This window comes from Ammospiza caudacuta, chromosome 3 (assembly GCF_027887145.1).
Source record: "Ammospiza caudacuta isolate bAmmCau1 chromosome 3, bAmmCau1.pri, whole genome shotgun sequence".
Taxonomy (NCBI): domain Eukaryota; kingdom Metazoa; phylum Chordata; class Aves; order Passeriformes; family Passerellidae; genus Ammospiza; species Ammospiza caudacuta.
In genome coordinates, this window is record NC_080595.1 from 7,776,960 (window position 1) to 7,792,500 (window position 15,541).

The 15,541-nt window shown below is 38.8% G+C and overlaps 1 protein-coding gene across 2 annotated transcripts in view; it reads left to right on the plus strand.

The window, feature by feature from the left end:
- The window catches only part of NVL (nuclear VCP like), a 41,964-nt gene that overhangs the window by 6,861 nt on the left and 19,562 nt on the right, over positions 1-15,541 (plus strand). For both annotated transcript variants that reach the window (XM_058801782.1, XM_058801783.1), the window contains exons 10-18: positions 941-1,042; positions 3,564-3,681; positions 4,164-4,308; positions 7,320-7,590; positions 10,404-10,622; positions 11,808-11,912; positions 12,684-12,746; positions 13,885-14,004; positions 15,140-15,239. In XM_058801782.1, coding sequence (XP_058657765.1) covers positions 941-1,042; positions 3,564-3,681; positions 4,164-4,308; positions 7,320-7,590; positions 10,404-10,622; positions 11,808-11,912; positions 12,684-12,746; positions 13,885-14,004; positions 15,140-15,239 — 1,243 coding nt within the window. The remainder of the gene's footprint in view (positions 1-940; positions 1,043-3,563; positions 3,682-4,163; positions 4,309-7,319; positions 7,591-10,403; positions 10,623-11,807; positions 11,913-12,683; positions 12,747-13,884; positions 14,005-15,139; positions 15,240-15,541) is intronic.

Below are 15,541 nucleotides of genomic sequence, written 5' to 3' on the forward strand. Positions count from 1 at the left end.
TGCTGTGCTGCTGTTCCTGTTTTGGATATAAATCTGAGGACTTGTAAGGCTCTCAGTGATAATTATGGACATTTCCTTTTCTTTAATACAGTTGCTCCTCAAATGTTACTGATTATAACCTTAAATTTAGATTCATGTAAATTACTGACTTTTGTAGTGCAGATAAAGAAAATGTATTTATTCCTGAAATGTTGGTTACACCCTTCTGACGTTGTTTCAGATGTTTTAATTAAGAATATTTAGATGTTTTCTTTCTAATGCCTTATTGTAAAATGGAACCCTTTGAATAATTTGATGATATTTAATTCTACTAAATAAGTATTTGTATGCTGGAAGGGTGCTACACTTGAGGAAAGAAGCATGTCACTAGTGAAAAACTTAGAGATTAAATAAATTTAATGACTGCTTCTTAAATATTTTTTTCTTAAATAAGAGGTTTTCAGGCAAATTGTCTTTGAGCACTGTAGGGTCTCTGGTAGCCTTGAGTTGCATAAGTTAGGGTTCATTTTCTTTTATATATTGGGGATAGTTTTCTTTTATATATAATTCCAAGAGCTTGAAATAGGCTGCAACAATCTGTAGCACTGCTGTGCTGCAGTCTATTAAAATTGCAGTTGTATTTATTTATTTTTAATAGCAGAAAACTTTAAAGTGTGAGCTTTGCAAGTGTTTTACTGTCTAATCCTGCACAGATATTTCTGGAACAGGACTCTGGGAACCAAACCTGGTGGGAAATACCTTCCACACTGCTAGGCAATGCTTTGGGTTTTTTTTAAGTTGGAGGATGCTCCTTCTATATTTTAAAAATTCCTAAAGCTTTAGTCATGAGTATGTAATTTGTAGGTTTAAAAGATGTCCTATTGAAAAATGTTTGTCCTCAAGGGCAGCTAGCATTTCTAACCTCTGGATTTATCATAAAATGTTTTTTTGTTTCTTCCAGGAGCTGGAGCTCCCAATGTTGAAGGTGGCAGCAACAGAGATTGTGTCTGGAGTGTCAGGGGAATCTGAGCAGAAACTGAGGGAGCTCTTTGAGCAGGCTGTGGTAAGGCACCCACTGGAAGTAGCCCTGTGAATTGTTTGTCTTTTTATTTGTGAAGATTCATATTTTATTGCTGTGGTTTCAATGTGAGTGAATCTTTATCCTGCTGCACACATGACTGGTGTCCCCTCCTGTGAGCAGAATTCCATTGTACTGCCATGATGTCACAGAGCACAAAGCTTTCTGTTCTGAAGCCTTGACAAAAGATGCTTCATCATAGCAATGTACAGAGAGCAGCATAAATTATTTGCATATTTGGATCTGCTTGGCTTGATATATTAAAAAAAAATTAAGAGCAGTTCACTGTGCTTTTTTATGACAAGGGGGTTTTGCTGGTTTTGTTTGGCATGGAATTTGAGTGCATGTGAGAGATTTTAGGCTTTGGCAGTCCAGGTAGAAAGCAGGAAATTTGGAACAAACATGATAAGAGCAGGAGAAAAGTTAAAGTTGAAGTTTTGCTTTTGGATGTAGTAGGAAGCAAAGAGAACAAGACTGGTTGAGATAATTTAAATTTGAAGAAATGCAGATATTTCTGGTTTTTAGTATGGGGCTGATGTTTTATTTCATGAGGTCTGTCTTCTGTTCCTGACCTCTGAGGATGTTCTGGTTTTCTTCATTTCGTTTTTCTACTCACCCCAAAACTGTTTGTAGGTATTTGAAGTATGCCCCTAAACAGGGCAAAAAGGTTGTTTGCAAAGCTGTTTGCTATGTTTCCTGTTGCAGCTACATTTTAATTTTTCAAGAGCCTTGTTAAGAAGTTGTTTAGAATAAAATTACATAGCTTAGAGCAAGGAGTTTTTAGAAATTATGCATGTTTCGTACATGTAGTGATCAAGGGGAGGTTGCTCTAAATTACTGTCACAGAAATAACATCTATTGCATAAAATATGTCTAAAATAAAATCTCTTGCCTTTCTGATAGTCTCCTACATTCCCTTAAGTTTTCCCACTTTGTTTTCACAGTAGTTATCGTGCAGGGGAACATATAATAAATAATAATTATTATACAATAATAAAATAATAAAAACAATAAAAACAAAATAAATAATAATATAAACAATGATAAAGATTCCTCATTATTTGGGTGCTGTGGAATCTGCCCGGCCCTTCCCGCTGGGTCCCAGCAGGAAAGGGAATGACCAGGAGATGGCGCAGCCGGTGCTGGGAACACCCAGCGCGGTCAGGGAACCACGCGGGTTTTTTACCTGGGCCTTTTTGGGAACAAAATTCCCGTGTTTTCCTTCAGTATCTGTGAAAAACGCCAGTCACTTGGGTTTAAAATTTTAAAAGTTGAATAGTAATAAAATGGTTATAAAAGTAGTAATATGATTTGAGTAATAAAAATTTGGACAACTTGGATTAGGGCAATAGAGACAATAAAAACAAAGAGTTATGGACAGTCCAGGTACCGCTTTCTGGGCAAAATAAGCCTGAAAAAGGACCCACCTTAACAGAGGATTAACCCTTAAAAGCAACAGCCTGTTGCACATTCATACACCTCATGCATGATGCATAAATTCCATTCAAACACAGGATTCTGTCTGGTCAGTGTCAGCTCCTTCCTCTGAATCCTGACAGCACCTTCAGGGCTGAGTGAGGCAGGAAGAAGTTCATTTCTCCTGATAATGGAGCAATAAATTCCCTTTCTCTGAAAGATTCAGGTGTCCTGGGGCTGCTGTCTCAGTGGGAGTACCTCATTCCTTTCTTTAAAAAAATATCCCATATACATAGTTTCTATTTTAACAATATGTTATAACCTAAAACTATATTTAACACACTACTTTAAAAAATTAACACAGCATAACTTTTTTACATAACACATATAATATTAATTTTAATTTTTGGCAAAACCCAATAATAAAATACACATTTTTCTCAGTATCCCTTTGCACTACTAGTGCTTTTTGGGAATATTAATGATCTTACATCAGCTAAGCACTGTTATATTAGTTACACTAATTATTAATCTGTATTATTGTTGGCTTTTGATAAAGTTAATGGAATTTTATAACTTGTGGGAGTTTCTCACTGCTCATTTTTACTCTTTGAACGTGGTCAGGCTCTGTAGTAGTCTTGAAGTTCCATGACCACCTACTGCTCCTTTTGTTTCATTCTGTGTGTCAATAATGCTACTCTTGAAATTCCACAGCTCTAATGTCACTAACAAAACAAACAACAAACCCAGCCAGACCTTTCTTGTGTGATTTTCATTTATGGACTTCAGCAGGCAGTCACAATGGAATATTTAGGGAAAACATAATGCAACACAGAGGTATATTTAAATTTTAGACAGTGTTTAGAGACTGTCTAAAATTTAAGGTGTCACACCTTAATTATTCCATAGCTTCAGATCAGTGAAGTTTCATAGTGAGAATCTCCAGATTGTCAGCAAGCACAACAGAATTATTCCAGGACTTGATTGTACAGCAGATTTCCACTAAGAGTCAGAAAACCTGAAACATCTCTTTCTTGTAAAACACTGTGTCAGTGTGATTTTGTAATTGTGGATTTTCCTTGTTCCTTAGTCCAGTGCTCCCTGTGTCCTGTTCATTGACGAGATCGATGCCATCACCCCCAAGAGAGAGGTTGCATCCAAGGACATGGAGAGGAGGATTGTGGCTCAGTTCCTGACCTGCATGGATGGTGAGTTTCAGGAAGGGCTGTGCCAAAAGCAGATTAGAATTATCAGGCTCACTGTCTGCTTCCCTTCAGGAGTGACTTGTGCTTCCTTGAGAGGAGATAGTGGCAATAATTTTTCTTGTTTTGACACAGTTTGCCTGGGGAGTGGTGGGAAGATCATAATAAATTTGAAGGGGTGTTACTGCAATATTTTCATAGTGGTCTGTACAGCATTTTATAAGCCTCTCTGTTGTATAAACAGAAATAATGGGGGAACCTGTTAAATTTATTAATAAATAATGAATCTGTTAATTTTTAAATTTTTGCTTGATTGTGCAAAATACAAGTTTTAGGTAGTAGAGGCAGAGATGAACAGCAGTTCAGTCTGGCTGATTAGTTTATCTCTGCTGGCTACTATCATGTGCTGCAGAGTCCCACAGGTATGGGAACAAAGTTTGGGCAGTGAGTATGTGTACTGACTTCATTCCATTCCTTCTTTCCCTTAGACTTGAATAATGTGGCTGCCACTACCCAGGTCCTTGTTATTGGAGCAACAAACAGACCTGACTCCCTGGACCCTGCACTGAGGAGAGCTGGGAGATTTGACAGAGAAATTTGTTTAGGGATCCCAGATGAAGGGGCAAGAGAGAAGTATGTGCTGGGAAGTTAAACTTTCTTTTTTGATACATTGATAAATAGGAAAATGAGGTGTAAGTTAACGTACAATTTAAGGAAAAGTACTTTGTTGTGTTTAGTTCTGTTTGTGCCTGTACACACCTGTGGGTCAGCACACACTGAAAAGTTGCAGAAGACACTATGTGAGCTCCTGTTTGTCTTGCTAGCTGTGCCTACATTTGGAGTAATTTCCTTTCTTGTGTGCACATCTGCTTTTAGCATTATGTTAGTGGCTTTCCTAGTGCCTTAAAGGTACAGATGATGGAATCAAATGTATCTTTTCTCGTGCTCAGAAAGTTAACATTCTGTCTTTGGTGCTCCCTATGTAACTCTTAAATTGGGAACATAAATTAAGAAAAGCCTGTTTGTACCTGAAGCAACAGGCCTGGATTGTTCCATTCCATTCCTCATGGAAATACACCAGTGTGGCATTAAGCTGAGCTGCAGTCATCCTGTGCTGTCTCTTTTTACTCCAAAGATCTATGACTATCAGACTAAGTTACAAGAAATAAATCTGGTTTTGCATTTGTAGTTAAAAAGGAACTGCTACTCATTTCCTCAACAGCAAAAAACATGGGAAGGGAAGTTAGAAAAACTTACAGCTTATCTTGTTAGGGAAAGGAAAGAAAGGTTAAAGGACAAGTTTCTTATTCTCAAATAATAATATTTCTAAGTTGAAGAGGCAAACACCTCTGCTTGCAGTACTGCATGTCGGTTTCTCGGCTGTTTAGGTGGCCTGGAAAGGCCCAGGGATGGCCTTGAAGAGCCGACGCTTCAAAGGACGAGAAGAGACTTCTGATCTTGTCTCGGTCTCGGTGTTTATTAATTGTTTATCTAAAAGATTTTCTCTCGGCCTGACAGAGGTCTGCTCAGCAAGTCAGCCATGGGCACACTGCGAGCCCCTGGGGCGGTCACTTATCTTTATACTCGAAGTTACGTGTACAATATTTATAATTTTTCCCCAATACCTTCTACCCTTATTAACCGGTGCACTTCTAGTAATAACCAATCCCAAAGTGCCACCATCACCACAGAAGATGGAGGCCAAGAAGAAGAAGAAGAAGAACAGGACACGCCCCAATCCCTCCATCTTACTTCTTTAGACCCCCCCTGTACAGAAATCCTAAACCCTGTGTCTTACACTCTAATTAACTTACCCCTTCACCATTCACCCAGTGAAATCCTCCCATCCTCATACCGGTGTCGTCTCCTGTGTCGGATCGAAGTCCAGCCACCAGACACTTCTGGCAACGTTCCAGGACTCCCGAGCCCCCCAAGGGTGGTCTCGGCCACTCTGCACCTCCGTCCTGAGGTGCTGAGATCCCACAACTGCACACTTTGCATTGTCAGCACTCAGGCCATTATTCCCCCCTAGAGTCTTTTATTTTTTTTCTCTTCCCTCCCTTCTTCCTCCACATTTGCTGCCCTGTGGTAATTGTGTTCCTCATGGCTGTGGGCAAGACATGCAGGTGGTTAGAGGTAGAACTGATGGGTCACCTGAGGAGAGTTGTGATTCTCTGAGAGTTCCTAGGAACATGTTAAAATGATGATATTCCCAGAAATAGCACAGTGTTGAAGAACAGGAGTTGTGGATGACAGAGCCATGATGGTGTGTAAAGGTTGTTCAAGTGGAGTTACAGGCATTCATATTATTGTTTGTTTGTATTTGTGGTCCTGGAGGTGGAGCCTTACAGGGAATAATGATGATTTTCTTTTTAAAATTCTTCCCTCCTCCTGCTTTCTGTTGTGTTTTGTGGAAAGCATGGTGGTGTTGACTTCTTCCTTTATTTTAAAATCGAGTGTTTGCATAGACTTTATAAGTCCTCACAGTGTGCTGATTTACAGGGTGAGTCCTGCTGAGGGCAAGATTTGAGCTGCTGAGTTGTGGTTCTGCAGCCTGAAGGGGTGGAGTGAGATGGGAAGGTGTACCTGGAGATCTTGCTTCACCTGGTGTTTTTTGTGCAGATTCAGAATGAGCCATTTGTAGTCCTGAGCTGTTTACACTTCATCTCAATCTGTTAACTACAGCTCTTGTCAGAGAGGTTGAAAAAATCTTGAGAGACAGGCTGTTATCCCTAATAAAGATTGAAAGGAGATGATGGAACTTGCTAGTGGGGAGGGAAACAGATGGAATATATGATAATTTTAGAGTTTTGAAGAGTTTAATCACTTGGTTTTTTTTAATAACTTTTCTATAGTTACATTATTTGATCTAGAAATAATTTGAACTAGTTTTTATTGGAACTAGAAGTATGTTACTGATCTGGACTTCTTTGGTTTGTGCTGCCTTTTAAAAATATTTTCCCAATGAAATGATGCTTTGCTGTTGTATTCTTGTATTCTGCTTTCAGTGATCAGGTAAAGGTAGTGAAGATTAAACCAGAGCTCCTCACACAGTCTGATTTCATTTGCTTCTTGCAGAACAGCTTGTTGTAGATGTTTCTTCAATAAATAAATTTCTAAAAAGTGGCATGGAACAAATCAATTTCTAAAAAGTAGCATGGAACAAATCAATTTCTAAAAAGTGGCATGGAAGAAATAAATGTCTAAAAAGTGGCATGGAAGAAAACAATTTCTAAAAAGTGGCATGGAACAGCCAGTGCAGCCTTCGGTTGTTGGGAGTACGAGGTTAAACGTATCAGTGGATAACTTGTGTGCATCTCTGTGGTACACTGAGACCTAGCCTGTCAGTTTTAATATTAGAGTTGAAAAATGACCTGTAATATTTAATTGACCAAAGCTGATCAGCAATGCCTGGTTGAGGCTGTTGGTTTTTGTTTAAGAAGTGACAGCAAGTTTATAGCACGCTTCTGTGGGTTTCAGTGTTGGTTATTTCCTACTTGAGCAAAAACTTCCCATTGTGCTACTTCAACTCACATGGACTGAAAGAGACATTAAATGCTGTTTGCTTTCATGTGAAGAAAAAGAAAAGAAGTAACAGCTTTTATTTCAGCTTTATATTTTCTTTTTTTCCCTTCCTTGATTAGAATTCTCCAGACTCTGTGTCGCAGGCTGAAGCTCCCGGAGTCGTTTTCGTTCCGGCACTTGGCGCGGCTGACTCCGGGCTACGTGGGGGCTGACCTGATGGCCCTGTGCAGGGAGGCAGCCATGGGCACGGTCAGCAGGGTCCTCATAACACCTGAGGAGCCTGAGGAAAAACACACACACTCTGGGGGGAGCACTGCTGAAGGAACCCCAGGGATAGGAGCAGATACCCTGGAGGAAAAGGGCACCGACCAACCAGAGCTTCCACCGAAGGTATGTGTTCCTTGAAGGGTGTGTTTGTGACATCTGAGGAGTTGAGCCATTTTAGAGTTATGAAAGTCATTACTCATAAATTCTCAAACATCCACAACCAACCTAATATTAAATGTAGATTTAGAAATGGCAGCTTCTAAGGCAGGGGCATAACTGTGGTATTTTCAGGTCCCCAGGATAAAGGAGGAATTGATGAATCTGACTGCATGTTCTTAAAAGGCTAATTTATTATTTTATGATACTATGTTATATTAAAGAATGCTATGCTAAAACTATAAAGAATACAGAAAGGATACAGACAAGAAAGCTTAACAGGAATGATCATGAAAACTTGTGACTCCTTCCAGAGTCCTGACACAGCTGATGGTGATTGGTCATTAAGTTAAAACAATTCACTTGTTGGATAAACAATCTCCAAACACATTCCAAAGCAGCAAAACACAGGAGAAACAAATCAGATAATTATATCCTTTTTTCTCTGAGGCTTCTCAGCTTCTCAGGAGAAGAATCCTGGGCAAAGAGGATTTTTCAGAAAATATGACAGTGACACATAACTCCAAATTAGCCATATAATGGGCCTGGAAAAGTAGACCCCAAATCCCAGTCCCCTAAAAATTATGTTCCTGTTTGATACAAGGTGTGGTTTTACCCTGGGAATTTTTGTTTTGTTTGTGCTGTGCTGTTTTGTCTTCTAGCAGAGCAGAGTTTCAAAGAGTGGCTGTATCTCTCTTCAAAAGTGTATTGACTGTAACAGAATTTTAAAAGTAGCAGACTTAAACTGAATATTTTGCACCAGCTGTTTGCTGTGCCCTCAGTGAAATGTCTGTGATTATGCCTGGGGCTCTTCCCTGACCTGGTAGAGTCACAGTAAGCCAAAGTCTAGAAGTATTTATGCAGCCTTTATTTGCCTTCCAGCTATGTGATTACCTGGGGTAAATCACCCAAGTGGTGTCTAGTACCTGTAACAGGTTTGAGGAGGAGAGGAGCTGTGAAAGTGCAGCTGGATCTCTGTTGCAGAAAATAATATTTCAATGTTATTCAGTATTTCAGTGCCAGAATTATTCTCTGGCCTAAGTAACATTAGGGTTAGTGAAGCAGAAAAATTTATATAGAAAATCCTTGGTCCTACTTCTCAAAATTTGGAGTCTGTATATGCCTTCATTATGTGCAGGCCTCCTGAAGATTTGTGTGGAGGTAAGTGTGCTGAAATGCACATTGTGCTCAGGTTCTGGTTTTAGGAGGGCTGTCAGAGAGCAGTGGTGCTGTGATGACAGGAATCAGTACAAAAAGCTGTAGTAAGCCTTTGTGTTAGTGTAACATAAGCATGGTGCTTCTACCTCCCAGAGCTTCCTGGGGCCTGCTGCAGCCAGAGGAAAGTGGGGAGGGGCAGGTAGCTGCAGCTTTTATCAACATCACCATCATCAAAGGGGTCACTGAGAATGAGGAAGTCTAATCCTAACAAAGCCCATGTTTTGATAGCTGGCAGGAGGTTGACATAGTCTAATACAGGGTATTGTCATTAAAACCCTTGTGTTATGTTTCTAATGGAAAAATAAACATACAAAACCTTTAAAAATCGTTCACACAATTCAAGTAAACAAACCCAGTGGTCTTGGCTGTTTCAGAGGTTCTCTCAATGGCTCTGTTAGGAGGAGGAGGGAGGATTTAAAAGCAATATCAGGCATTCTAAGCACTTGTATTTCTTTGTGGTCAGTTGTAGAGCTATCCTAGCTGAAATTGATAGGAAGTGATACTTTTTCTTCCTACTCCTGTAGGAAAACCATTGAAACTTAACAGAGTTTTTACATTTCTTTTTTTTCTCCCTCTATTTTTTAATGAAAATCCTAAAACAGTTCTATTTGTAGCACAATACCAATTTGCTTTGATACTGCCTTAGAATGGGGATGCATTTATGTTATGAAGATCTAAAGTTCTTTGATGGAATATTTTCTCAATTCCCAGTATGGAACGGATTGGAGAAATTGGAATGTGCCTCCCTTGGTCACTGTGGTCTGCAGCGTGGAGCAGTGCAGAAAAGCAATTTCCTGCATCTCTGTCCTGTTTGCCCAAACTTTATCAGGGTCTGATTGCAGAACCAGGTCTGACCAGGCTGAGGAAATGGTGTTAAAATTCAGTGGTGTTAAATCCAAGTGTATGTTCTACAAGTGTGTTAAGAGTTTGAACAGTTTATGCAGAACTGAATATTCTGAAAATTGTTGGAATTGTGCTGTCCAGCAGTTTTTCACTTTCTCTTGAAAGCAGTTTCTTGTTACAAGCAGAATGAATACATATAAATAATACATCTTTTGGAAATTTCAGCATGGAAATACCTTTCTCCTAGTCAGTGTGGGAGAAGCAGTAGAAAGGCAAAAAAGCATAAATTTTGCCTTCCAGCAACTGGAAGCCAATAAACATGTGCTAGCTCATTTTCTGTAGCATCTAAATCAAGATTTTAAGCTCAGCTCAGTGTCTTCAGACCTGTTAAATATATACAGAGCTTCCCTGAAACATTTTTATCATTTATAGTAATTTATTTATGGGCATTGTGTATAATAATGTGAGTGATAGTTGAAGTGTGGTTTTGAAAAAGCCCTGGAAATGGTTCTGGAAATCTAACCCAGCTGCATAATCTTTTTGTGTTTTCCATGTATGTTAAGGATGAAAAAGCCCTTAAAATGGTTCTGGAAGTCTAACCCAGTTGCAAAATCTTTTTGTGTTTTCCATGTATGTTAAGGATGAGAAAGCCCTAAAATGGTTCTGGAAGTCTAACCCAGTTGCACAATCTTTTTCTCTCCCTTTCCATGTATGTTAAGGATGAATTGCAGAGACTTTTGGATTTGCTGAAGGAGCAAGGCCCCTTGCCTGAGGAGCAGCTGCAGAAGCTGTGCATTGAGATGAATGATTTTATTGTTGCTCTGCTATCAGTGCAGCCCTCTGCCAAGAGAGAAGGCTTTGTCACAGTCCCTGATGTGACATGGGCAGACATTGGAGCCCTGGAGGACGTTCGGGAGGAGCTGACTATGGCAATATTGGTATGGCCCAGCCTTCCTTCCAAAGAGCTTCTGCACTGTCCCCTGTGCAGGAAATAAAACTGTTTATTTTCAATATTTATTTAAGACATAGGAGTGTTTTGCAATTATTGTATTTGTGGGGTGCCCTGTGGCAGGAAGGAATGATGAATCTGACTCCATGTTCTCAGAAGGCTCTCATATAATATCATATCATATCATATCTCATATCATATCATATCATATCATATCATATCATATCATATATCATATATATCATATATCATATATCATATATCATATATCATATATCATATAATATATAATATCATATCATGCTAGACTATACTATATTAGACTATAGTACACTATATTAGACTATACTATATTATATTATACTATATTATGTTCTACTATACTATACTGAACTGAACTATACTAAAGAATACAAAAAGCATACAGACAGAAGGCTAAAAAGATAATAATGAAAACTCACGACTCTTTCCAGAGCCTTGGCCCTGATTGATCAATAAATCAAAATAATTCACATAAAACCAATGAAACAATCACCAGTTGGATAAACAATCTCCAAACACATTCCACATGTGAGCACAACACATGAGAGGCAAATGAGATAAGAATTTATTTTACTTTTTCTCTGAGGCATCTCAGCCTCCCAGGAGAAAATCCTGGGCAAATGGATTTTTCAGAAAATATGACAGTGACAAAATATCTTTATTTAAAACAGTCAAGCTTGAATAATTTAATTCAGAATTTATTTCAAGTCTGCTGTCTGTATTTAATATTTAGCTTTTTGTATTTTTGCTTTCAGTGTGTTTGTATTGCTCAATCTTTAAGTATTTTAGAAGTTGTGTACCAATAACCTTGGTTATGCAACTACCACACAAAGAATTGGGTACAACATAGCTGGAAGCTTACTAATCTTGCTGCCAATCAGAGGGAAATGTAACATTAACACCTTTAGGTAACTTTGGTGAATAAAATCCTTGCCTCTGAATAAAGATATTTCTCCCATTTAGGGGTAATTAGCAGTGCAAGATACTAAGGTGCTGGTTGAATATTTATTCTTTTAGTCTAAAAAATGGGAATAAAGAACTTACTGTGAATTATTTTTCATCCATCTGTAACTAAAATGAAAATTCCATGTTTTCTTTGTGCCAGAGGTAACGATGATCATTTCTTTTTTAGGCACCTGTGAGAAACCCAGAGCAGTTCAAAGCTCTGGGCCTGACTACTCCAGCTGGTGTCCTGCTTGCAGGGCCTCCAGGGTGTGGCAAAACACTGTTAGCTAAGGTAATGCTTTTCCTAAACATCATTAAAAGCACTGGAGAGTCCTCTTGAAATGGATGTTTTTGTAGGATGAGTCTGGATCATAGTGCAAGAAGTTGGCCTTTTGTACCACATTTCATCAGAAATCTAAATTTGGGCCTTTGTGCTGAAGTTACTTGATTTTTCTTGTATAAAGTAGCAACTTTGCTTGAATGGAGTGGGAATTCCTGCAAAACTTGAAGGAATGAAGTTGATTAAGGAAGAAGTAGCAAAGATGAGAAGAAACTCTATTGGATAATCCTCTATGGAGTATTTTACTGTAGCTAAATTATGTGTTTGGGAGTACTCTGCAACTCTTACTGAAAATACTTCTGTTTTGCTTCTTGAGCATTTCAGTTCTTACCACACCTCCATGTAAATGCAGATAATCATGCAAATTTCACATTGTTTCTCATTTTGTCTTCAGGTGCTTTTATTGAGTTGAATATCTCTTTAACTCCCATAATTATTGGACATTCTTCAGCTGGTGTAGGGGGTGGGGTGTGAAAATGGAACTGCCTCATCAGACAGAGAGAGAACACATTGCTAAATTCCCTGCTCCCCTCCCACTCTTAATGGCATATAATTATACTTTGTACTGTTTTCTATATTTTGCAAACAGTTGCTGACTGTATGTTCCTCCCCTTAGATTTGTTTATTACTCCATGGACAGAACCCAAGCAGACATATAAATGTGTGTTTTAGATCTATATTTATATCTTTATCTATATCTATCTCACTTTACCTTTTCTACAGGCTGTGGCAAACGAGTCTGGACTGAACTTCATATCTGTGAAAGGTCCTGAGCTCCTAAATATGGTATGTGCTAATCATGGGGCTTTTGTTATTTATGGAATTCTTGTCCACAATATGGGGCAAGCAAAATTCCTGATAATTACACAACTGGTACTGGTGCAGCTGAAATTGCCTTATTCAACCTCTCCTTAAAGTTTTTAGCAGTGAAGTTGTTCATGTGAAAAGAAAAAAGTCACATGTGCAGCTTAAATATTTATCTTAGTTTAAATTACGTGGCAGGTAACCCTTCTTGACTTGAAGGAGGGTTTCTAAATGACCAACTACATGCATCACTGCTTTTCTATAGCATGGAGATTTTAAATGTCAACAGATAAAAGTGCTGTAATTCAAATTTTCAAAGCACTGGACTTAGAAGTGCTGTGATGTAACTTCAGTCCTTTTCAAAGAGAATGTGTTGAACTGGGCAAGGTGGCTGCAGCTCCATTATCAGTAATGTGGAAGCTGAAACCCACATACTGGATTTGATTGATCTCTTCCAAATGTTTTTATATGTCTGCTTCAAGTACTGATACAGGCAGGAAATAAAACAGTTAATGAGGAGCCCAACTTCTGGTGGAATACAGAGAAAATGCTTGGCTGTGGTTCAGAGACTTTGTTAACATATAAATTGAATCAAAACATGTTTGTTTGGGAAAAGTTAAGTGTTTGCATTTACAACTTCATAGCTCCTGTTCCTACAATTCAGCATTCAAAGGGAAATTCTGGCTGACTTTACAATTCCCTACCACCAAGCCCCTGTCTTCAGGCAACAACTCTGTGAACTTCAGATGTTCATTGTGTTCACATTGCTCACTGGGTTTGTTCGTGAACAGCTGAACAACAGGGTCCTTAATTAAGACTCATTTGTTAATTCTCATCACCAAAATGCTGGCAAGTTACAGTTCTTGCCCAGAAAAAAGGAATTCTGTTAAACTCTGAATGTTCTGCAAATTGTCATAAGTCAACTAGTGACAGTTCCCATGTAAATCATGATCAGTGAGGAAACAGAGACAAGGGACTGGTGTCAGAAAAAAACCAGATTACTAGATTGCATTTCTCCCTTGCAAAGTACCTTAAATGCTGTTTAAAAGTATTGATTATTTTTCCCAAGCAAAATCTCTGTGCCTTACACTGTTTCAAGCTGTTTCTCTTGCTGTTGCAGTACGTGGGTGAAAGCGAGCGCGCCGTACGCCAGGTGTTCCAGAGGGCCCGGAATTCTGCCCCCTGTGTGATTTTCTTTGATGAAGTTGATGCTTTGTGCCCTCGCAGGTCTGACCGTGAGGTGAGTCTGCCTTGAGAGATCTCCCCAAATAAATGCTCTCAGTTACAGCTTTTGGAACATTGCAGGCAACAGAAGTACCCAGAAGTATTTCCCAAGTATTACCCCAGTATGTCCCAAGAAAGGCAATCCACTAGGCTTTTATTTGAGGGAAATAGTGTTGATCAAATTTTATAAAGCTTAACATTTTTTTCCGTATGCATATATGAAAAAAAATATCCAGAGAAATTCAGGTTAAGCTGTAGCCACATTCTCTCCACAGAGAAAAGCAAGGCATGATTCTTCCCAAGAATATTTCTGGGTCTCACATTCTCTGAACCTCAGAGAAAGGAAAAACAATTCTTATCTCATTTGCTGTGCCTGTGTTTGTACCAAAGTAGAATGCAATATGGAGATTATTTACCCAAATTGATGGTGTTTTTGTTTTCTTGGGCTATCAGGGCCAAGTGTGTGTGTGTCAGGACTGTTGGGTGACAGTCATGGGATTCTGTGCAGTGTGTGCAGAGTTGAGTGCTTGGCAGATTCAGTTTAGATGCAATGTAATATAGTTTAATACAGTATTGAATAATATAATAGAGTAATTAATTAGCCTTCTGATAAGATGGAGTCAGATGCATCATTTCTCTCTCCCTCTCTGGGGGCAAAAATATCATTGATATTAAGCTATTAAGTTTGTTTATAGGATGTCACTACTATGGAATTACTGTTTACCTCTCAGTACCTCACCTGCTTAAAATGTTGTTTCAGAGGTTTCGATATTTAAGAACTCTTTTCCCTCAAAAAACTGAATATTGAGAAATTTTGTGTCTTCTTGTTGAGGTAGATATCAGTATGACTAGTACAAATATTTATATGTACTCCTTTAAGTGAATCCTTTAGTTTTGATGGGAAAGAAAAGGTTTGCCACGTGTTAACATACATGGGAAGTGTGTAGCTAGCATGAATTTGGGATGGAGATGTACTGAGAGTATGAGAGAAGGAATCCACAATGCAACTCCATTGAAAGTGTGGAAAAGAAATTTTTTCTTTGAGTATGATATTTCGGTGCAGGCACTTAATAGATCTTTTGTTTCTTGAAATATTGACATTCCCACTGTTTGTGTTTCTTTGATTTGTTGTCCAATTTCCCCTCCCAAAGTCAGGAGCCAGCGTGCGGGTGGTGAACCAGCTCCTCACCGAGATGGACGGGCTGCAGCAGCGACAGCAGGTTTTCATTATGGCTGCCACCAACAGGCCAGGTGAGGTCACAAACAAGGAATCAGGCATCCTTGGGTCTCTTTTAACAAAGTCATGTGTTCCTAAATATTTGAATTGTGCAACTAAGCCAGTTCTGTACTTAAAACTACAGTGTCTGCTCAAATCCAAAGCTTTTCTGATCAGTTAATCATGTTCATGTGGTATTGTGAGATAAAACAATCTCTTTAAAATGTGTCTCACTTGGCACCTGGTATCACTGCTGTTAAAAAGCTTTGAAAGACCTTTGACTGCTGTGGTTTATCTCCTTGCAATGTAGAAGCAGAAAAGAGACCTAAAATATTAT